The sequence below is a fragment of the Anguilla rostrata genome, chromosome 5 (genome assembly GCF_018555375.3).
Source record: "Anguilla rostrata isolate EN2019 chromosome 5, ASM1855537v3, whole genome shotgun sequence".
In the NCBI taxonomy this organism is placed as follows: Eukaryota; Metazoa; Chordata; class Actinopteri; order Anguilliformes; family Anguillidae; genus Anguilla; species Anguilla rostrata.
This window is the reverse complement of record NC_057937.1, coordinates 37,049,778-37,074,845: the sequence shown is the minus strand read 5'-3', so window position 1 is coordinate 37,074,845 and position 25,068 is coordinate 37,049,778. Positions and strand designations below refer to the sequence as shown.

Genomic DNA, 25,068 nt, shown 5'->3' with positions numbered 1-25,068 from the left:
GAGCTACCCCTCCTAATTCTACTGTGGGAGATCAGTATTGTCAGCAAGGTTGCATAAATGTATGGAAACACACTAAGCATATTACAAAGCATTTTATAATTTCAGAATATTTTAAATACTTTAATACCCTTTGTGTAAACATTCACTTCCAATTACCAAGATTTTTTCAGCAGTAATGCTTGTTGACATCTGCTGTGTCGAGTTCTGGTGCACCTCTCAACCGCGCTTCTGTGCTGCACTCTTTCTCTGCAGCTAAAAGCATGCGGTTTGGTTTCCTGGCCTACCTCCACATTGCCCACGCTATGCTAACGCTTTCCAAAGTAAACGGCACATTTCTGCCTACTAAAAACCACATCCTGCTGCACTGCGTACAGGTTGTTTCATATCTCTTTGTTTTTTCTCCCTGCTGCAATTTTATGCGAAGCAAAACGTGGGTGATGTGTCTATATGAATGAAAAAATAAAAGAAATGAAGTTTGTCTTGGACAGGCACTATGGAAACACATTTGTCTGACAAGGAGATCATTTCAAGACTTTAAAGTGAACAAAAACAGACACACATCCATTTATCTCTACAACTGCTACACTAAGAACATCGTGAATCTTCATTAATTTTTTTACTGAAAGTCTTTAGATAAAAGAGTATATATCCATCTTCAGAAAACTTAAGATGGCAATGTGGCCACAAATTCAATTTATAAAGTGCTCTAGGTTAATGTAAAATATTATTGTCACATATATTTGAAAAAAATACACACAATAAAAATGTATGATTGTGATTTATAGGCTTATATAACACTCCCCTCATTAAATAGAGTGCTAGTTAACATGCAGCAACAGTCATTATACCCAGAGTAAACGCTATATTGTATTGTTCTGTGAATTGTTCATTTGGTGTGAATAGCTGGAAGTGTAGTTTGCAGTTGAGGCAGCTGTGTCTCTGTACTGAATCATTTTCTCGGAACCCCCTGCGTTTCTAAAAACCCACTCTTTCAGACTTACAGGAAATGTGTTCTCTTTAATAAGCCTTGCAAACAAAGGAAATCATTCTTTGCAAAAAACCACACTCCAAAGCAATCTTCATGGGTGCGCCACTTGAGTAAGCTATTGCAGTAATGCTAAGGCTGAGTTTGGACAGCATGTCATTTATTTAAATCAGTCATTTAGATAAATCATTTTGGAATTGAAAATCATCATACATTATACTGCAGTAAATACATATCAATAAATGATGTAGACTCATCTCTGTTCATCACTGAGGGACACAGAGTGGCAGGTTATTGTATGTGGTCTCCCTAACAAAAGAGGTTCCTTATCTCGGTGTAATTCTGCTCAGAAAATATTATTTTCTAAAACTGCCTATACCATATTTAATGTTCCATAATGACTAAATATGGATAAATACCCGTATTCATAACACACGTGTCAGTTGGTTTCCAGGATCTGGATGTGCATGCAGTGGTAGCTCTGGTATTATTTTAATAGTCATTAAAATAAAATTATGATGCCTTTCCAATGAAGTGTTCAGTTTACCAGCTAAATATTTTAATTAAACATAGGAATACATGGTTTATGGTATAAAATTCTTGTACGGCTTGTACGGGAGAAGGATTATAGGATTATAGTAAATTGCTAATAAAACATAATATTACATTTTAACAGGAGAACAAACAAAATATGACACGAATATCCTCTTTTGCATACACTTTTCAAATTTTTACAAACCACGCTACTATTCACTAAACTGAAAACAGAAGCTTTAATGATTATAGATGTCTGCCAGACAATATTATTGGTCATTTATAGAAATATATGTTCAGTTATTATATTCAGTTTTCACAGCCATTATTCATCCATTTACATTTATATTATATTACTTTATCATGCCCCCTCCATAATCATATTCAGTGAATTGTTACAGAGAACAAGGGTTCCAAAGTAGAACTTTGGTCACATGACATCCTGTGAAGTAAACATACTATGCAGATGGTCAACATTTTTGACAGCTGTAGGAATCTACAATTGTTGAATGTAACTCATTTTGGATAATTAAGAAAAACCTGACACACAACTTGGATACTTAAGAGATGATGACAGGCAACACCTGATAATAAAATTATACTTATCATAAACACATAAACCACACATATATAGTTTCTTTTTCAAAGGATTCTTCTGATGTTTCTTCTTGTCAGTCTGTTGTCAGTCAAGAAACTTTGCTGCTGAGGAACCCTGGGAAAATATGACATATACAATGGCATATAGCAATACTGATCATGGATACAGTTCTGTCAGTGCAAATGATTTATTTGAATGATGATTTGATCAGTTTCTTACCTTCAATTTCCATACAAAGGTTGCCAGAAATAACGCAAACAGAGCACTTTTCACCAGGACAAGAATATACGATAACTCTGCTGCATTTCCACTCCGCTTATTTTCCTCTGTTTGTGAAATGAGAGAGAAGTCGACGTTTTAATTGCCAGAAAAAGCGGCAACACACAGCAGGAATTAAACAACAGTCTTTCATGCGGTAGTAATCATTGTCTTACGGTTAAATGTTTCTGTCAATGCTACTGCTATTAGAATATAATAAATCTTACCTGCTGTAGTGCCACAATCTGAAACAAAAATAGAACTATGTTAAAATGTAATTGAATTCAGTTCTACAGCACCTTAATTAACGTGTATGCTCCTCAAGTTAATTAATGTTCCACATTCAGTTGTATGCTTTCAAAAATGTTTTATCTACCATTACCATCAAAAATAATTGCTGATTGCATGGATGAGTGCCATCCTTTTCATAACCAACTGTCATAACATAACATAATATTTGGTTTTATATACCCAAAATGTTGACATAATACTATGAACACATAAAATAAGTGAATAGCTAATTATGTAATGATTTAATAAACTGTTGTTAAAAATTTTCACTGAGAAACTCATCAAAAACCTCCCCAGTTATGTTACCACAATAATGTGAGAACAAGTCAAGTCAAGTTTATTGATCACATACACATTAGCATGGCAGTGCGATTCCTTGTTCCTGTTTGTTACTCTCTCATCCCAATACAATAAACAATCAATCAATTGAATGATGATAATATTAGTATTATCATTATCAACAAGAGTATGAGTCCAGCGTTGCAAGCAGTGCTCAAGAATCTATACATTTGTAGTTTCTTTACTTACACAGGGTCCCTTGGATGGTGGCATTAACGTATATGGTTTTGTTTCCATTGAAGAAGCTGACTGAACAATAGAATTTATTCCGGGTGTTTTGCCACTCTTCCGCTCTGACCCTCAGTCGACTGGTGATGCTGTAGTTGCCGGGCTTGCCTGACCGTATTGCAGACTCATCCGTCTTGGAACGGGGGGTCTCATCGCGGGGGGTCTCATCGCGGCTTTTGATCTTCCAGGCGATCGAGACATGATCAGGATAGAAGTCGGTGGCCACACAAACCAGGGTGGCACGATTCTTCGTCTTGATCTCCTTTTTGGATGGTGGGAGAATTTTCACTTTGGGCTTTGATATGATATCATTTTCTTCTGTAAGTCAAACAAAATAAATGGAGGAATATTTATGTTTATCAATTTTCTGTTCATGAGCATCATCTAATCTGGACAGGAGAAGGAGACATTGTAACAGGCTCAAATGTTTAGGGCACTAATATTCACAAACCTCAAATCAAACTCACCCAGCACTGTGAGTTTTGTTCCCAAGCCGAAATACAGCACATTTGCAGAGCACAGCCTTGCATGACAGACACAAAAATCTTTCCATCTCGTTTACTGCACAGGAACTTCATATCGTGTCAGTTGTTTTAATAACATTCAATCTGTGCTCGATAAATGTTTTCCTTACATTTTTTTTTCAGCATACAAACCATGTCAGGAATAACAATATTTTCTTTGTTTGCTGCAAAACATGCACCAAATTTAACATTTTTCTCTGATATTGATAGTGCTTTCTTTCCCAGACTCTGATATTAATGGTGCTGTCTTACCTCGAACTGTTAACCGGGTTCCTTCCCCGAAGAACTGCTCCCTGTTCTCACACTGCCTTTCCTTTGGTGCAATACCACTCTAAGGTATTAACGAGTTATACCCACTCTAATGGCATGTCGCTGTGACCTTCAGCAGTTTGACACTATCATTTTAATGTATAAAAACGCAAATTGTGTTTTGAGTCTTTTCATATATCTAGACCATTTTAGAGCAACATAATGGTTTACTGAGACATAGCAGTTACAGCTTTATTAGTAACAAAATGTACTTTTCTGTTTTTGGCCCTATGTTGAATTTTTTTCCAGCTCTGCTTGATTTTGAAGGAGCTGAGAATTTTCAGATGCAACATGCCCTGGAAGAATTATAAGAGACTCATTCCTAAATAAATTAAACAATGAACCCCCAAACAAAGCAATTTCTTCTAAATGAAACTCTTGACACCTCTCTTACCTAAAACAGTGAGCTTTGTGCCTTCTCCGAAGTAAGCGCGATCAGTGTTCACACTGCTTTCTTGCTGCAGAAAAACTGGACTCCTAAATGAAACTTCTGTCTCTTTGTAAACTCTGAAACCCAATGAACTCTACTATTGGGGTCTCAAATTAATGAACAAATTTTGTTGTTTACACTGTTTCCGAACTATCAGAAAAGCTTTACGCCATAATACTGGAATTCTAGAAATGGAGCCTCATAACATGTACAGGTATTTTTAAATGACAGAATAACATCTAATTTTAAAAAATTTAATAACATACCTAATACGGTAAGCTTGGTTCCTTCTCCGAAGTAAGCTGGGTCATTGTATCCACTGTTAGACAGCATGGGTACAAATCTACTCTGCTAGCGTTGCGATGAATATCATTACTTACCTTCATTTCATTCTTTACCATTCCATTTTCAAAAAGCAAATGCAACCTTCTTGTCGAATTTTACTTTATGTCACCAGAGCAGCAAAACCTCACAATTGTCAAAGATGAGTCCCTAGGTACTATGTGACATGCAAAATCAATCCAATCTTACTTATATTACAACTGTTTTTACTAGCATCTAATTTAACGGACGGTATTTACTGATGAAATAAGTGAAAAATTCTAGCAACTTGCTTACCTAAAACTGTGAGCTTGGTTCCATTTCCAAAGTAAGCAGGATTAAGGTTCACACTGATTTCTTACAACAGAAAAACTGTCTCATTTGTCTTTGAAGATAATAAGACATTCTCAAACCAAAGGAGACCATGCAGTGGCAATCAGAACACAGTTAAATTAAAGAAACATTTCTGAATTACCTAAAACGGTGATTTTTGTGCCTCCACCAAAGTATGCGGGGTAGTTGGTCACATCGTTTCTAAGCTGTCATAAAAACCTTTCCTCCAATCACACAGAAATTCTTTAAATGGGTCATCTAGAGAATATGTGTAAAACCAGGAGATATTACATAGTTTACTCTCTTTTACAATGGCTCTTTTTTATTTCTTACCCAAGACAGTGAGCTTGGTTCCTCCTCCAAAGTAAACTGGATTATAGTTTGCACTGTTAGATGGCATGTGTACAATTTCATCTCATTGAGTTCAGTTATCAATGGTAAGATTCAGTTTAATTAAATACTTTCATGTTTATGTTATTTAGACCTGAACAACCTCACAATCACTGAAGATGGACAAATGGATACTGCAGAGTCTTCTTAACCAATCCCCAATTACAGATTACCAAAGTGGGATATAATTTCACACAACCTAGACAGACTAGCATCCACTCCACTTACCGAGAACAGTTAGTTTGGTTCCATCACCAAAGTAAGCCTGAGCGGCATTCACCTTGATCTGAGGCAGAATTAAAACCCACTGGGCTCAATTCATCAATCACAGGCAACGTTATGCTAATAGAGTACACAGTACAGCACAGCATAGAGCAAATAATATATTTTTAAAGGTATTCACCCATACCGAAAACTGTCAGTTTGGTTCCTTTTCCAAATGATGGTGGAATCGAGGAGCACTGAAGGAATTAGCAGACTTAAAAAGTACCACTACACTGCAATTTTTGAACATGAGAGGTGATCTTTTGATTAGAAACCAATCGAGTGCTGATTGGGACCAAAGAAATAGTTTTCTTACCTAAAACAGTTAGTTTTGTTCCTTCACCAAAATATGCTGGAGTGCTTGAGCACAGCATGATATTTCTGACTAAGAATAAAGTGTTCCAAAAATGTTCCATATGCCAGCACTGCAAAACTGCTTAATGTTTGATTTATATAAACACTTCATTATTTATGATGTTACAATGGTTCCTAAAGTTTTATATAGAAGAATTACAGAAATAGATTTGAACTTACCTATAACTGTGAGTTTTGTGCCTGGACCAAAGTAATACTCAGTGTTTGCACGTCGCTCAGATCATGACACATAACATTTGACTGATATAGCTTACACAGAAATATCCATTTCTTACCTAAAACAGTCAGTTTGGTACCTCCGCCAAAGTAAGCTTCAAATCCAGCACAGTGACTGGGCCTGATTGAATTACAACTTATCTTTTTTCCTATGAAAAATGGCTTAAAGCAGCAAGAATAGCAGGTAATACCTTACCAATGTAAAAAAAGAAAGACATTGTGAAAACTTACCCAGCACCGTTAGCTTGGTTCCATTTCCAAAGTGTGCCTCTGATCCAGTGGCACGATGATCAAGCCAAACACATGAATATTGGCACCGTCGAAGGTGAGGAGGCCAGGTTGTTTCCATGTCATTCTGTTAAACAGCAGCATCCCACTGGTTCTTGTAGTTGAATCAGGCTTGTTTTTGAGGAGCAGCACCCCTGCCGAAGTCCACCTGACCGCCATTTTGGCTCTGTTGCCGGCCTTTGCCACCGTGCTCTGAGGCAGAGGTTTTTGTACAGCCGGTCTATGGAGATGTAACACTGTGTCCCCCCTGTCCCCACGGTGTTACACAGTCTAACAAAAAAGATGCGCTCAGCTCCTTCACCTGCTGTACGGATAAGATGTGAAGTTAACGGATCAGACCAGATATATCTATTTATACGCCAGAAGAGAAACAGTGAAACATCTGTGTCATGACACTGTGTTTGGGGGGATGCGCCACTCCACAATATAGAACTACACTTCCGGGACATGCCACTCACCTGCGTGGCATTGGGAGGGTGCCAACTATGTGTGTATTGTACCCACCCAAACTGACTTGTGTGTCTTCAGCCTGATAAATGATTGTAGAGATATACCACGCTACATATGTAAATTCATTAAACCATGTCGGGTGGTAGTCTTTTCATTATCCTGAATTTGCAGACTTGTAACTGAAGAATTGAATGAGGTTTAGTCCAGCAAACTTAAATAAGGAAAAATCATACCTTATTTCCTGAGCAGAAAATCGTTTTGTTTCAGGAGATATGGGGAGCTGTTCCTGTGTTTAAAAAAATATAGAAATGGACTTGCATGCCCTCGATAAAGGGAGAAAAAAATATCAGTGATCGAAGTTGTCCCAAGAAGTGCAAACACGAGTCTGCTGTGTCACCTGCAGGGGGAGCTCTCCTCTAAGTAAACTTCTCGGTTGAGGCAGTCACCAGGGATTGCAGATAGTGTATATGCTGGGAATAGCGTATGGCTCTTCATATTAGGTAGACTTGGTTATCTTTGCCTTGCAAGGTAATCCCAATGTCAATCCCAGATTCATTCACATCTGATTTTCAGTTTTACAAAAACATTTCTTTTTGGTGAAACTCTGACATTTACGAAAATTTCACAAAAAAAATATATTTAAATTCTGTCTTCTAGCGTTGTTGACCTTTTAAAGGGTGAGTGGATCTGGTGTCTCCCCACTTTCCCACGGTTTCAGGGAATGACTAATTTAGAAGGAATTCTTGGCAGCTAAATCAAAAACTATCCAGATGCATGTTGCAACATATACAGTCGTACTGTAGCGGGTTCCTTGGAACATGATAACCGATATTTTGCTTGACTGTTAGGAAAAGATGAGTCATAAATGTTTCCGTACGTGATGCCAGTTGATTCAGCTTTATTGAGAGGTGAATGATATTTGCAGTTTAGATACGCTTATTGCGCATACGTACATTCAAAATCAAGGGCATAACCTTGGTGGGGGACACTTTCTTGTACAGTTTGTGAGCTTCGAGAATTTTATCAACGTGGACTCTGGAGCAGCATGTAGACTCTAAGGAACTACTGTCTGAAGAACTCGTGACAATTTATCAACTTTCTGATAAATTGAATAAAGTGAACTTTACAATACATAGCATCACGGTACAGTCAGCGAGGGAGGTGAAAGAACACCGTTCACAAGCGACTATTAAGGAGATTATTAGGTTTTCTGTTACCTATAGTAGCTACAGTTTGCATGTTTGGATTTTCAGTTAATTTGTTTTTCATAAACAGACTACGGAAAGAACACATTAACAAATGTATTTGCTGTATTGCAACTGCTCCTAAAAATGTGGCACCCTAATTCCCCAATTCCCACCCTAATTTGGAATTTCCAGTTAGCTCTTTAGAGTTGTGTTCATGTGCTGAAAATCCACGGATTTCCTCCAATGCACATGGTGTCGCCAAAAGCTTCTTTTCACGCCACAACGCTGACAGGCCAAGTGTGCAGAGACACACAACATGAACAAATCACACCGGGGGTGGGCGCTAGAGAGCAATGGTCATGGACCCCTAATCAACTGAACCCTCCCATCGTTGGGCAATACAAATGTCAGCTGAGCGCCACCCTGAAAGGGTGCCAGCCACAGTTGGCACTGGCCACGGTTCGGACGCATATCCATAACCACTGGGCTCGTCCATGCATTTGATTATATTGACTTCACAGGATGAGCCACCCGTGCTGCTATTTGCATTCATTTAAAATCGAATAAATAGAGTATTGAGGGGTTAACTATATCAGCTTTTTGGCCGGTAGATGGCTCATTTGATTGAGACAACACGCTGTGCATGGATGAGAATCAGAGCCTTGGATCAAATCTATACCTGTGCTGATGGTGGCTGGCTCCATCACAGTCTCAAAAAGAGGAAAATTGACTTAGGGATTCATTGATTCATAGATCAACCATGTCTCCGTATTGCATGATACGAGTCCTCTGTCAAAGCTGCTCTGCTATACTTATGTTAAAAGCACTTATGCATTCCATGAATAGTAATATGCTACGTTACCTTATCTACTGCAGGAATGTAAAGAAAATCTAAAGTTAGCCTTGTATTCTATTTTAAGGATTTTAAGTCCATAGCAGACAATCCAGGAAGGCACTTACCAGCCAGACTGAAAAGCAACAACAGCATAAGTAGCCTCTATTCTCTGAGGAACACAACAGCACCCCACTCTTAGAGGAACAGACACACACCAACAGTGCAGCTTAATCTCTGGCACCAATCACTTCCTGTCTGGTCATGTTACATTGTAAACAAAATGGACCAGGAAACAAAAGCTGGATGATATGTAACACCTTTGCATTCAACTCTGTTAATTTAAATTGTTTCATTGTGGATTACTTAGAAATGCAGGCGCACTCCTCAATGTATCTGCACGTTGTATATAAGAGAACAGTGCCCTACACACTTTTCCTGGAGACAATTAACCTGTCAGGGACCCCACCGTCCTTCTCTGTGAAGTTCTCTGAAGTCACTAAGATAGGAACCAGAGGCGTGTGGTTCTTCTGTTGGAAGCAAATGAGCAATAGAGGCTCTCTGGGTACACTTCCTGCAAACTGGGGCCCAGAGGCACTTCAACAACAGGTTCATTGCACCAATGGAGGATCAAGGATAAATGACTTCATTTAAAGATGAGCTTACTCTGGAGGAGAAATACAGAGCCTCAGGCAATAATAACTTATTTGTATTCTTATATTAAATGAGAAATCTCTTGTCTCAGCCCTAAATACCTTACTGAATCTGTTTTGATATTGTGTTATTATTTATAAATAAGCAAAACATAGGATAAACATATAATTAGGTAACGATTAACATATGTACAAACTCGTCTAGTTATTAACATGAATTAATCATTTAAAATTACGTTAACAAAACTGTACAGATGAAATTTTCAGTAGTTTGTAGTTGACAACTACGTAAGTTAATGCCAATTCATGTGAACTAATTGTAAGGCGTTACAAAAACAAATTTAATCACCTATTTTTCCTTTTCTCCAAGTTTAAAATGGCCAATCATATTGCCCATAAATGCATCAGACTGCAGACAAGCATGCATCGCTTTCTGAGCTCCAACTAGGCACCATGCTGTGAAAGTTCACCCTTCTATATTTCAGCAAACTTCTTACTGAAGCTTGCAATAAAACATAAGCATTGGCTCCCCCTACTGGTAGGCTGTCTCCCCGCATGACTTTTTGTTCATCGGACAGGCAATACTGCCCCACTGTGCTGAGTCGCTGCACAGAAGTATACAGCACTGTCTGATATCTGCAGGACTTTGATCCTGAATGATCCAGAGAGTACCTCTGGCTTCTTTATTTCATATCTTTCTGTCCTGTCATTGAAGTCTTTTTCAAATGTCGCCTTCTGATTTGTGAGGATGTATGCGATCAATTCGATGCCTTTGCCAGGCAGCTGCCAGTACCAGTATAAATACTGTAAATTGTTGTCCTTGTGAGAGCAGGAGATCTCAACTGATTCCCCAGTCTTCATCACAGCCTGCTTGGGTGTCTGGATGACATCAGCTCCCTTTACAAATGCTGTGAAAAAAAAAAAAAAAACTTTAAATGAATTAATCCCTGAAAGATTATAGCCTGAATGGCCAGAGACTCTATGAAAGACTGTGAGGAGCAGTGCCTTCAGGGGTTAAGTTTACATTACAACTGAAATAGAAATAATGCATCAGAAATATTATAATAAGAACAACATGTACAGAATTCTAAAAACAATGTTTAAAATTCCTTTCTTAGACACCTGTCTGCTGGGAGCCAAAGCACAGTAGAAGTAAAATCAAATCACAAGTGTTCATGTCTATGGCTTCTTCTCTGTGATCTATGTGATGTGAAAACCCGGCACCACAGAACATCATGACAGGAAGTAAGACAGGAAGTGACAAACCTGAAGAAACAAAACAAACAAAAACCTCACCATCAAAATAATAAGTATGACCAACATGTTCTGCAGTCTTTTAATGACTGCACCCGAATTTGATAAGTTGCTTTTCCTGAATTTGTATTTGTAATTCTGTCCAACATATTTTACAAATTGAATTGTTTGTTTAGTGGCAGTACAACTCTACCTACAGTGTGGCACATTAACCCATAACCCACAATAAGCGATGAGACATGAACTAAATCTATATTTGTCTCAATAGCTTCGCTCTGTAAAATGTTCAATGTTCAATTAAACTCTGATATAGATCATTTTACTCTGATAGAGTATGCATGATCACTCTAGGACTCGTAGAAACACACAAAGAGTTTTGAAGAATATTTTACTGTGCATTTAAACCATCTGTGGTGTTCTAATACAGGGGCAGGGACAGCATTGCCTGCTGTGGGACTTGCTGCACAGAAATAAACACCTGTGTCTGACTCCTCAGCCTGACTGATAGTGAGAGATATATTCTCCATTTTCAGTCTTGTGCTGGTAAATCTATCACTGATGTTCTCTCCCTTATCTGGATCATTCATGTAGACAGAAAGCATGACGAGCTGTAGCCCTGTAGAGCTCTGCTGGCGGTACCAGTACATGTTCTGGTCAGAGCCACTCTGACTGCACTGGAGCTCCACAGAGGAGCCCTGGGTCACAACCGTCTGTGAGGGCCACTGAGAGACCTTCTGTTGAGACTGACACTGGACACCTGTGGATATAAATAAGCACCAGTTTCACTCACATGAATTGACTCAAATATCAAACAAGTGAGTGTAAAAAAAAAAATACAAATGAAATTACAACACAGCAATTTCACATCCCAATATTTTCTGATAGTTGAACTATACTGATAAATATTGTCACTGTATTTTAAAGCATATTCAGACACTTAAAATAAATTTGAGGCACTTACAGGCCAGAGTGAAAAGTATCAACAACAAAAGTTCAAGCTCCATTCTCTGGACATTGAGAGACAAACACAAGGAAAGTCTTTTTAAAGGGGGGGAAACAGAACTACACTACTACTCACTTCCTGTTTGGCTGTACCATGCAGTGAATAAAGTGCATGAAGTAATTCAGGCAGACTTTGATGCTATGTAAATTATGTATACTATTTGACAATATAGATTGTATCCAATCCAATGTGAATTATTGTGTATTACCTTCAAAAGTCTAATCCAGAATGAATATAGTGTACAAAGTTTATACGACGACAATGACGACGACGACAACAACCACAACAGCCACAAGCGGCGATGATCGGGGTCCAAGCAGATTGGGAGCATTTGGATGCTTGTTTGTTATTTACTTATTAATGAAATGTGGTTCATTCATGCAAGCTGAAATGATGAGACACAGTCAGTCCAAGAAATTGAAGATTTAACATTAAGACCAGGTGAAGTAAGGCAAAGGCAGGGTTTGAACCCTCAACCTTTGGATTGGAAAACAAACGCCTTTTCGCTGAGTTACTGGCAAAGTACATGTTGAGTGCATGTATGCATGAACAAAACTATGAAAGTGGTGTTCTATTTACTTTTACATTGGTTTAGCTATTCGTACGGGGATCAGCATGTATGATTTTTCAGAATTATGGCTCGATAGCAACTATGATTACTGTATGAAGCAATTTTCAAAGAACACTGAGATTAGGAAACTGTCTCCATTGAGCATGTTATCGATGTGGGGTTAACCCCCAGTGAATTTTGATTGGCTGCTGGGAGTCACATTGATTATGTTATCAAAGCAATATTTTAACAAACATTATAAAATGTTACCATGAGCCACTGTACCAAATTTGAACTTTTTCTGAAAATTTGTCACTGAAAAAAAACCTATTTTTAGTTATAGCACCTTCTAGTGGTCTGTTTGTATGAAATTTGGGGATCGTCCACAGAATGTCGTAACGATCGTACATGGGAAGTTCCGTGAAAATTAGACAATGCGTTAACGAGATACAAGATATCTACTGTACTTAGGCATTTTGATAAAAAAAATGATTGGCTTGTATATTGGAAACAGATTGACGTATCGAAATTTCTTTAACAACGTAAGATCAGTGAAGTCTGTAGATGATCCTGACTATGTTTTGGGACGATTGGGCTGATGGTTTCTGACGAGATGTTGAAAATAGGTTTTTGAGAAAATTTAGAAAAAGTCGCAACATTTGACATTTTTAGAGCAGAAGACCAGTGGAGCAAAGATGCACATGCCCTGAGAGATTGACATGAAGAAAGAATTTTGACTTTAGGCCACACTGTTATGAGCCAAAATGCAAACTTGATTATTACAGCACCACCTATGGGCACAGTACCTCAGGGGCCTGAGTAGTGGGGGGAATTCGGGGCCATGTTGTGAAGTTTCATGTTCATAGGTCTTACGGTTTTTGCTGCACAAACACTTTTAGGGAAGGAAAATAAATAAGAATAATCGGAACAAAAACAATAGGGTTCCCACAGCTTCGCTGCTTGGACCACTAATAATAATAATAATAATAGACCTTTATCCCCTGGGATTATATTAGTGGTCTAGAAAGAATTATGATGCTAATACATGTTAATATAGTTACGGGGTACTAATACAAAATGTGCATACAGAAGATGTTACAAAAGAAACATGAACAGCCCATTAATGCTCATGCCAAAAGAATGTTCTCTGCTCTGGTAGTAACAGCACCAACCAATAAATAGAACAGGACAACTCCTAATCATTTGGAAAAAAGACATTCCCAACAGTCAATCAGTGTCACATTATTTATTCAGAGCATAGATGTTCATGTCTAAAAGCAATAAAAGCCTCCAGGTTCTTTCCAAGTGTTCTTCACTAAGATGCATAGAATCTTCTGCCAGTTCATCCCAGCTTTACACTTATTATAAGAAAGAGATGGCATAACTACAAAGAACATATCAACATTTTAACACCAGGCTTTGAAGCGTCTATTTAAGTTTTATTGTGTCAGTGAGTTCAGTCACACAAAGACGTAAAAGTTCTTTGGTTATTTTAATTGGCAATAGTGGTAGGTGGGTTTTTCGTAAAGATTCAAGACGCCTTGTACCACTGTGCTTACTTGCTGCACAGAAATAAGTGCCACTGTCTTCAGCATTTAACGTTGAGATAAACAAAGAGCCTTTCTTATCTCCATTTCCTGTCAGCTTAAATTTTCTTTCGTACTTTTCATCTTGGTTTACACGGTCGTAGTTAAGGAATCCAATTAGGTCTAATGACTGTTTTCCTTTAGCTTGCTGGTACCACAGCATTGTGTAGTAACTGCTGTCATCATGTAGGCAGGTGAGCTGGACATCATCATTGAGTTTTCCAAAGAGAGAAGATGGGGACTGCTGTACAGTGATGGCTCCTGAGAACCCTGCACAAGAGAGGAGATTGTTTATATTGGAGCATGGTATACATGTAAACAATGTCCCATAAATATTGAAATATATATAATCAATAAAACATATGCAGTCAAAATATTTGATTGAAGCAATGTGTGTTCTTACCTAACAGAGAAATTATGCAGACAGTACATAATCGTAGATAGCAAACTGTGTCCATCTTCAATAGTCTAGGCTGTTCTGATCATCATAGGTAGAACACTGTACCTGTGTTTCAGAACATGAACTGACTCCAGCAGAATAGAAATAACTCTTCCCAGCTCATCTCAAATCTGTAATGCGTAACGGAATATAAGATTTAATTTCTGTGATGTCACACAAATATTGAGCGTTTACAGATGTTGCCAGTGATAGTGCCCTCTGCTGGTTGGACTTCTCTCTGCATGACTGTAAGCTGGTATCATTGTGAAAGCAGATCCACTTCGATCGCCACCTGCTGCTCCCCACCACCGTCACCCTGCCCCGCCACCGCCAATCATCTGAGCCTCAATTTGTTCAATATAAACACTGACTGACTGACACATGTTGGTCACCAGTCTACACCCTGAGCCGACCGACACCCTACACCCTGGGCCGAGGAGGATAGGTTTCCCCTTCAGCCTAGTTCCTTCCGAGGTTCCTTCCCATCTGCCACAGAGAGTTTTCCCTTGCCACTGCTGCTTTAGGCTTGCTCCTGTGGGGGTTTAGACTAGAGTTGTCAGTGAAGCGTATTGTGACAATTGCTGTGAAATGCGCCATACAAATAAAATTTGATTGATTGATTGATTGATTGACCTCACCTGACTCCCCTGAAATTCTCAGACATAAACATGGAATTAATATTTTTCTAAAAATGCCTAGATTAAATTAAACTTGACAATAACAGTTAAACCATGTTTACAGATGTGTATTGATGGCCTCATTGTGCATTGCAGCTGGAAAAGTAGTAATGTGTACTTCATGCAATAAATCAGAAAATGGGACCTACATTCATAAAAATAATTGAATTTGAGCTTTTCAGCTGATGGTACAGATGAATATGGTCAGTTTCAGTCTTCATATCTTTGGAATGTTTTCTTCTTTTCATTTTGTTCATGTCTCACATCAGGAGTTGGACCACAGCACATGAAATGACATAACTATGAAGAAAATTTCAATCTATTTAGGGACTGCCCTCCAGTTGAAACCACTGATTTTCAAAAGGGACTAGTCTGCACAACAATCATGTTGAGTTCAGTTCTCCATTGCTTGGCTGACTTTCAGTTCCTATCAAAAGTTCAACATTCAACATTAAATGCCTTTTAAAATCAAGGATTTAAGAATATTTTATGTAAAAAAAACATATTTTTTAAAACGAGCAGTTAATGTACTCCAAAAACAGTAGGGTGAAATAAAACATTTCTGTTAGTTTCCTCATAGCAGTACCATAAACCATGAGTTTAGTCAGTTAAAACTAAAATGAGAATGTTTCATCATCTAGAGTTTTGTTACAGGAGGAGGGACAGGGTTTCCCACTGTGGGACTTGCTGCACAGAAATAAACACCTGTGTCTGACTCCTCAACCTGACTGATAGTGAGAGATATATTCTCCCTCTTCGGTCTGCTAATGGTAAATCTATCACTGATCTCCTTTCCCCTCTCCGGCTCACTCAGGTAGCCAGAAAATATGACGAGCTGTAGCCCTACAGTGCTCTGCTGGCGGTACCAGTACATGTAGGTATCAGAGCCACTCTGACTGCACTGGAGCTCCACAGAGGAGCCGTGGGTCACGATGGTCTGTGAGGGCTACTGAGAGACCTTCTGTTGAGACTGACACTGGACATCTGTGGATATAAATAAGCACCAGTTTCACTCACATGAATAGCCTCAAATATCAAACAACTGAGTGGAAAATAAAACACTAATTACAATACAGTAATTTCACATCCCAATATTGTCTGAACTATGCAGAAATATGTTGTCACTGCATTTTAAAGCATATTCATAAACGTATAATAAATTACCAAGGGGGACACTTACAGGCCAGGTTGAAAAGTAACAACAACAAAAATTCTGGTCCCATTCTCTGAACACTGAGAGACAGACTCAAGGCCACTCTATTTAAGGGGTGAAACAGAACTACTGTAACAGTTCACTACCCACTTCCTGTCTGTCTGTGCTAAGCAGTGAATACAGTTCATTAAATAATATGGGAAGACTGAAACTATGTATAATATATAAAATGCAATTTTGTATTTTGGTTCAAAGCATGGCTGAAGCAGCCTCTATATGTAGTCTCTAGGAAGTTCGTTTCGTCCGTCGAGAAGGACTGTCTTTTAACCTTCAGAAGAGTCTGCATGTTTCAAACTGTGGGATTATTGTGAAAATTATTGCTTTCAGAGACGTAAGGTACATTTGTTGCAATGTTCTATTGCAAACATACAGATATTGAACAAAAAATGAAATCTCCGTGGTAAATGAGGGACAATACAAAAATGCAAAGCAGAGGGTAGCAGGTGTGGTTCAGCCATTAATCAAGCAATTAAGATTCCAGCATGCATAGGGTCATGTATAAAAATGTTGGGCAGGCGTGATGGCAGCTTTAGCCAGCATGGCTGCAAGAGGAGATCTCAGACATTTTGAAAGATCGTTGATTATGACTGTTGGAGTGCATTTTGTTGAGAGCGTTAGTGAACAAGATAGCTCAAATATTTAGCATTTTATATGGAGCGGTCTTTGGACTGGTGTCAGCATAAAAGTCTGAGGGATGACACAAACAACAACAGTTAGCAAAGTGTATGCCTTAGGATTGAGATGTCCCTGCACTTATTCAATGTTCAAGGCAAAACTTGGGAGCAACTGCAGATCACGTCAGCACAAATTTCAATGTGGGATAAGAGCTGCTGCTAGTCGTAAAGATATTGGTGGTGGACCAAGACCCCTTTAAGTGACTATACCTTTGTCTTTCCAATGTTTGGTTCATTCCTGTAGCTACTGTGGCCTTGCTGAGAATGCAGGTTTTTGTTAGGTGTGGCTCATTGTCTTTTACTTTGTCTTTGTGAAATCATGTTTCACTGACTAGGTGTCCACATTTTCAGCAATTAAGTCCCCAGTGATTTCACGTCTGTTTATAACTAGGAAAAACATAATAGCTGATATAACTGATTAAACATCATGGGATGGGAATATGATTATTCTTTATGACATGCATAACATTTCTGACATAGCATGGCTTTTTAGAGGGTATACCATGTCTGAGTAGACATTTAAAGTGTTAATATAAGAGCAATGAGCATGTTTATCCAATACAGGTGCTGCAATTGTGTTTGGAATGAAAACCAACATACACATGGTGGCCCAGGGGCTGATTTTGGGAACTCCTGGGCTATGCAACTGCACAGAGAATGTCAGCATCTGAAGACCTGCTAATGTTGTTTGTGAATGTATGACTGGACATAAAACATACTTTCAGTTGCACAAAGAAAGAAAAGTTACCAGGCAGGTTTAGTCAGCGGTGGTTAAGTTGGAGGGCTTTTTTGTGTGAGTTCCAGACCCGATGTATCACTGTGCCTACTAGCTGCACAGAAATATGTGCCTCTGTCTTCAGAACTCAGCTTTGAGATAAGCAAAAAGCCTTTCTTATCTCCATTTCCTGTCAAATTAAATTTTCCTTTATACTTTTCATCTTGGGTTACTCCAGCATACAGAAGCAATCCTACAAGCTTTAAATCCTGCTGCCCTTTTACTTGCTGGTACCACAGCATTGTGTTATAGTTGCTGTCATCATGTTGGCAGGCGAGCTGGACATCATCACTGAGTTTTCCAAAGAGAGAAGGTGGGGACTGCTGTACAGTGATTGCTTCTGACAACCCTGCCCAAAAGAGAAATTGCTTATAATGAAGAGCTAAACACATGTAAGAAACAACTCTAACGAATATGTAATTAATAAAATAGTAATATTTAATATACAACAATAGAAAACAAGCAACCATAATATTTGACTAAACCACAGAGTACTTACCAAACAAAAACATTATGCAGACATGGAGTATAAAGCAGACTCTCTCCATCTTAAAAAAGGTTCAGGGTGTTCAGATTAGTCACATCATAGAGAGGAGCGTTCCTGTGTTTCTGAATGTGAGCAAACCGAGCAGACTGGCACTCTTGAAGCTCTCAGCTCATCTTAGCCCTCTTTTGAGGCCTGTGGTCACACACATTTCATTTGTGGCCTCATGTTGCTAGTAATGACTCCCCCTACTGGTAGGCTGTCTCCCTGCATGGCGTTTTGTTCACGGGGGAGGCAATGCTGCCCCACTGTGCTGGGTTGCTGCACAGAAGTACACAGCACTGTCTGATATCTGCAAGGCTTTGATCCTGAATGATTCAGAGAGTCTCTGGCTTCTGTATTTCATATCGTTCTGTCCTGTCGCTGAAGTCTCTTTCAAATGTCACCTCCTGATCTATGAGAATGTATGCCAGTACCAGTATAAATAGTGTAAACTCCTGTCCTTGTGGGAGCAGGAAATCTTGACTGATTTCCCAGTCTTCATCACAGTCTGCTTGGGTGTCTGGATGACATCAGTTCCCTGTACAGATGCTGCAGAAAAAGCAAACATTCAATTTATTAATTTGTATTGCATGTACATAGCCTTAATGCTTCTAATTTAGCATTATGCTGTTAAAGGTCATCACTTAATTTAGTCTTTCCCTATTTTGTAAAAATGGTTTGATCTGCTATGCTGTTTTGTTAAGATTTTCCAATCCTGCAAACTTGTTCTTTCACAACGAAGCAGCTGTACATAATCTTACATTTTTGTATGGCGGACCATGGCACCACATAATTCAGGTATGTAGAAACAAAAAGCAATTGGGAGGAAGAAATAGAAATTTCAGGAAACGTAATGGCAACATTATATCTAAAAGGGGGAAAGCGAGGTGATGCAGGCATATGGCCAACTGTAGCTGACCCTTTCACCCCAATAGCTAGCTAGTCAGTTATTATATCTTCTCTTTTTGAGCCAAGCTAACATTGAGCAGATGGATTCCGCTGCAGCTGTCAACATAACAAATATACTGCTGGGGGAAGAAAGTGGTTAATAAGTTGTTTAACAAGTTATTGCTGTTTGTAAATTGCACCAAGTGGATATGCTCAGAATTCTAAATTGCATGTACTGTATTAGGAGGCCTCACCTGTAGTCAGAATTCTAATTTCTTAAACAGCACAACAGCAACTTACCTTTATTTTGGTAGTAAAAGTTTACGAATGCAAATGCAGTTTAATATAGGCATTTTTTTCCTGTGTGATGGCAAATATGTCGGAAGTCGCCCAGTGCTAACATTAGCAACCTGAATTTGATTGTGCAAATGCAATGAAAAGTTAATTTTCCTTAAAACCTGAATTTGTATCCATAATTGGACGAGACGGATTGGACAGTGTAGAATGGTTGTTTAACGTAGGCTCTAGTTGGATTCCAGTGACACGCTTGTACCATGAGCAAGGTACTGCAAAACTCATTTGTTTCAGTATATCCAGCTGTATAAATGATCTAGTCAAAGTGCTATGTAAAAGTTTGTAGTCTCTGGTAGACGACGCTCTAAATACCTGAATGTAAGTAATTCTGTCAACGTTATTATACTAATTGAATTGTTTGTTTAGTGGCTCTATGGCACTCTACAGTTGATCACATTGACAAATGAGCCACAAAGAGTTATGAAACAAAATCTATATTTGTTTCAGTAGCCTCACACAGGAAAATGTTCAGTGTTCAGTTAAACTCTGATATAATTCATTTTACTCTGTTAGAGTACACTCGATCCCTCTCAAATAAACAAGAGAACAGAGTGTATGATTAATGCAGACCGTTATGCATTAATCACTGTGTTAATCGGAGGTGGGACGAGATCGTGCTGGGACGCTGCAGAATAAACACGTGCCCTCTCAGCTGATACGTGTGTGGTTCATTGTTGGTGCTGGTAATCTACGCTGTGTCTTCCTCTCGCTCACTCAGGTAGGCAAATAGCTGGCTGTAAGCCGTGGCGGTACAGTACATAGTATCAACCTCTGCACTGAGCCCACAGGCTGGGTCAGACCGTCTGGAGGGACTGAGAGACCTTCTGTTGAGACTGACACTGGACACCTGTGGAAACAAAGAAAGTTTTGGGGGGTTGTGTCAGATTCTGTCAAGCAGGGGGGAGGAGGGGGAGTGGGGGGTTGTGTTGGATTCCGTTAAGCATTGTTATGAATTGTTCGGTTGCCATTCCGTTTAATATTTATAACGCTAGTTCCACGATAGGGGATGAATAACGTAATTGAAAAAATAACGTTATTTACCTTAGATAAACATTGGATCGTGTGCCCCCCCCCCCCCCAAGCGGTTGCGGCCCTAAACAACCGCATAGACCGTTTATGCCACGGGCCGGCCCTGCTTATCACTATACTAACAGACTTTGCACTGAATATCTCTGCATGCTTTTCAATTAGGATTTTATCAAATCTTATATATGTTATTACATCAATATCTTGATGTAATAACACTTGAAAATCCAGAATGATTGACTGTACACAGCTAATACTAATATGGTGTAATAGGGAACATCACAGCAGAAATAATGACATGCAATGAAAATAGAATTGCAGTGATTATTGTGTATACACACTCACTTGAAATTATTTGCTGAGCTAAGAAAACAGCAAATAGAAAAGTCAAGCTTGGATGAGCCAAATGACATTCTTGTTGACTACGGCATTTGTCCTGAATTTTAACTTTGGGACTTTTCAGGCAAAAATGGCTCTTTAAACTAAACTGAAGTTTAAATCAAGATTGAAAACTCAATAAAAATAAAAACTAGTGAAAATTTGAGGTTATTCGGGGAGGTTAGTTCATGTAGATAAAAATCAACAGCCTGTTAAAACATAATTGTAATAGCCTTTTTGTTGTCAATATAATGTCTAAAAAACTTTTTCCATAAATAATGGAGCATTCTAAATAGAAATCTTCACTGTGATTTCCAAACAAACATAGATTTTGCTCAAATGTTTCTGGGAACATTCTTAAGCAGAATTAACAATCAAGTCTCATTGTAGGGATGTTTTGTGAATATTTCTCATAAACCTGACCTACCTAATGAAAGATGCAACAGAAGACATATGAACAGACTGAGTGTTTATGCCTACAGAATGTTTTCTGCTCTGATCTTCTGCTTTGAGCAAGGTCTTCACAGCACTAACCAATAAAAGAAGACAGAACTGGATGTCACATAATCATTTGGAAAACAGACATTTCCAACAGTCAGTCAGTGTATCCTAATCACCTTATTTATTCAGTGCATAGATGTTAACCTGTAAAAGCTTTAAAAAAAGCCTCCAAGTTCTTTCCATATATTTGTCACAAAGATGCACAGAATCTTCTGCCAGTTTTTCCCAACTTTATTTTTATTATGAGAAAGTTATAGTTGCATAAATACAAAAAAAAAAAATTAACATTTGAACACCAGGTTTTGTTGCGTCTGGATATGTCAGTGAGTACAGTCATGCAGAGACAGCAGTTGTGGTAGATGGGTTTTTCGTAAAGGGGCAAGACACCTTGTACCACTGTGCTTACTTGCTGCACAGAAAAAAGTGCCACTGTCTTCAGAATTTAACTTTGAAATAAACAAAGAGCCTTTCTTATCTCCATTTCCTGTCAAATTAAATTTCTTTCTGTACTTTTCATCTTGGTTTACATTGTTGTAGTTAAGGAATCCAACAAGCTCTAATGACTGTCTTCCTTGCTGGTACCAGTACATTGTGTAATAGTTGCTGTCATCATGTTGGCAGGTCAGCTGGACATCATCACTGAGTTTTCCAAAGAGAGAAGATGGGGACTGCTGTACAGTGATGGCTCTTGAGAACTCTGTACAAGAGAGGAGATTGTTTCTAACAAAGAATGTTATGCATGTAATGCCTAACAAATATTGACATAAATATAAGCAATAAAATGTGTGCAGCCAAAATATTTGAAGCAATGTCCATCCTTACCTAACAGAGAAATTATGCATACAGTACGTAACAGCAGATAGCAGACTGTGTCCATCTTCAAAGGTCTAGGCTGTTCTGATCATCATAGATAGAGCACTGTACCTGTGTTTCAGAACATGAACAGACTCCAGCAGAATAGAACTCTCCCCAGCTCATTTCAAATCGCAAATGAGTAACTGAATATAAGCTCTCAATTCTGTGAGGTCACACAAATATTTCAGTTTTTACAGATGTTGCCAGTAATAGTTCCCTCTACTGGTCGGACTTCTCCCTGCATGACTAAAAGCTGCTGTCGCAGAATTGTTCGCACGTGTTCTTAAAATGATGAATCCCATTGTCCTCGTTAAATGGAAAGCGCCTGCCAGTTGTTCCTAATTAGCATAAGTAAACGCCCCGCCAATCCCCATAAAAGGGCATGAGACTGCAGGGGCGTGTGCACACAGAAATCGAAAAGAAAAGCACCGGACCGGACTCCAAACGTAAGAAAAACTTCTGTAGTTCTGAAGTGGAGGTATTGCTGCAGGAAGTGAACAGCAAACGACCTGTCATATTTAGTTGTGTCAATAGTGGATATAAAACAACACAAAAAAGATACATGGGATGCTATTACTCGTTCAGTGAACGCTGTATACGGAGAAGGGCGCACAACTGATGAAGTAAAAAAAATGGTTTGTTGTCAAATTTGAGGCAAAAAAAAAAAAAAATATATATATATATATATATATATGCAGGTAGGAGTGGGCGCATCGAATTGCGTGTTATGCATTCAAACGACAAAGCGCTTCTCGTCGCATTAATACCGCTAATTAAATCAACCGACAGTAAACTGCATCGGAGTAAACCCGTCGCTGCACAAAACACTGCACAAAAAAATTATTGCCAGTCATTTTGGTGTCACCCCCCTCTGATGGTGTCACCCGGTACGGTCCGCACCCCGTAGTGACGCCTCTGAATAAGTGTTCTCTTCTTCATCATGTCCATGTTTATAAAGTGCTTAGTTTGTATTTGCTTTTGCAGTATAGACCAAACATTGCACAACTGAAACCCCCAAAAATGAAAGGTCACTACAATGGTTAGATTTTTATCATTTAATTACACATTAACTCCCACTGAGGCAACCACCCTCTGAGGTGGAACCTGGCACCTTAATGCTTTGTACAATAATGAAAATAATTATTAAGAAATATTATAAATGATAAAAATATTATTGTAATTTAAATCCTATAATATAATACAACTGTAGAATTGAAGAAAACGCAATAACCAATTATTTTGCACACACGTCAGCACTCAAATGTGTAAGAACAAATCCCAAATAAGAAAACATTGGTGAATGTCAGAATCTTCGTGAAAACTGCGTAAGTGGGTTGTAAGAAGAAAATTCTTCTTAAGAACGGTTGGTGAATGAGGCCCGTTGTCGTGTGGGCTGATCCATTTGGTGGCTGGGTGAGGTAGGGTATGGGGTGGTCCAATTCAGTTCCAACTGAAAGTCTGAAAGAATCAACACTGTGTCATTTTTGTTTATTTGTAAACAAGGGTACCAATTTTTTTCTCTTAAAAAATAACTTTAAAACAGTAGGATTAAATAGAATACTTTAGTTAGTTGCAACATATTTGTGTCATAAACTATATTTAGTCAGTTAACACTAAAATGAGAATGTTTTCAAATCTGTTGGCTTATTCTAATCATTTAGTGTTTTGTTGCAGGAGGAGGGACAGAGTTGCCTGCTGTGGGACTTGCTGCACAGAAATAAACACCTGTGTCTGACTCCTCAACCTGACTGATAGTGAGAGATATATTCTCCCTCTTCGGTCTGGTGCTGGTAAATCTACTGCTGATGTTCTCTCCCTTCTCTGGCTCACTCATGTGCACAGAAAGAATGACAAGCTGTAGCCCTATAGAGCTCTGCTGGCGGTACCAGTACATGTAGTTATCAGAGCCGCTCTGATTGCACTGGAGCTCCACAGAGGAGCCCTGGGTCACAACCTTCTGTGAGGGCCACTGAGAGACCTTCTGTTGAGACTGACACTGGACATCTGTGGATAAAAATAAGCACCAGTTTCACTCACAGGCATAGACTCAAACATAAAGCAATGGAGTGTGAAGTAAAATATAAACGAAAGTACAATATTGTAATTTCACATCCCAATATTTTCTGATAGTTGAACTACACAGATAATTGCTGTCATTGAGTTTTAAAGCATATTCATCCAACAGATTACCAGTGGAGACACTCACAGGCCAGGTTGAAAATTAATGGCAACAAAAGTTTGAGTTCCATTCTCTGCACACTGAGAGACAGACTCAAGGCCACTCTTTTTAAAGGGGGGGAAACAGAACTACAGTTCATTACTCACTTCCTGTCTGGGTGTGCTTAGCCGTGAATAAAGTGCATTAAATAATTCAGGTAGACTTTGAAACTACATATATAAATTCTAATTTCTGGTTTTAAACCATTTCTATAGCACCCTGTAAATGCAGTCCCTATGAATTCAGATTCATCTGCATAGGAATATGTTTTTTAATTTTCAAGATAGCTTTGCATGTTTCACAGCGTGGTGTTGGTGAGATTTCGTTTTAGCAATCAAGAGGACTG

At 38.6% G+C, this 25,068-nt stretch overlaps 2 long non-coding RNA genes and 1 gene segment (V, D, J or C); 2 read left to right on the top strand and 1 right to left on the bottom strand.

Annotated features, from left to right (window-relative positions):
- Positions 1 to 1,739: 1,739 nt before the first annotated feature.
- On the bottom strand, positions 1,740 to 16,552 carry LOC135255191 (M1-specific T cell receptor beta chain-like). The segment is given in 7 exon segments: positions 1,740 to 2,231; positions 2,337 to 2,443; positions 2,603 to 2,620; positions 3,195 to 3,551; positions 6,339 to 6,375; positions 11,497 to 11,816; positions 16,495 to 16,552. Coding segments are annotated over 7 exon segments (912 nt in total).
- Positions 11,502 to 14,469, top strand: LOC135255194 (uncharacterized). Its single transcript, XR_010330116.1, has 2 exons — positions 11,502 to 11,596; positions 14,389 to 14,469. It is a non-coding gene; the product is annotated as an uncharacterized LOC135255194 (long non-coding RNA).
- On the top strand, positions 15,990 to 22,448 carry LOC135255193 (uncharacterized). 2 transcript variants are annotated; one of them, XR_010330115.1, is made up of 2 exons: positions 15,990 to 16,084; positions 22,271 to 22,448. It is a non-coding gene; the product is annotated as an uncharacterized LOC135255193 (long non-coding RNA). The 2 variants fall into 2 exon arrangements; XR_010330114.1 differs by having other exon boundaries at positions 16,027 to 16,128.
- Positions 22,449 to 25,068: the final 2,620 nt, after the last annotated feature.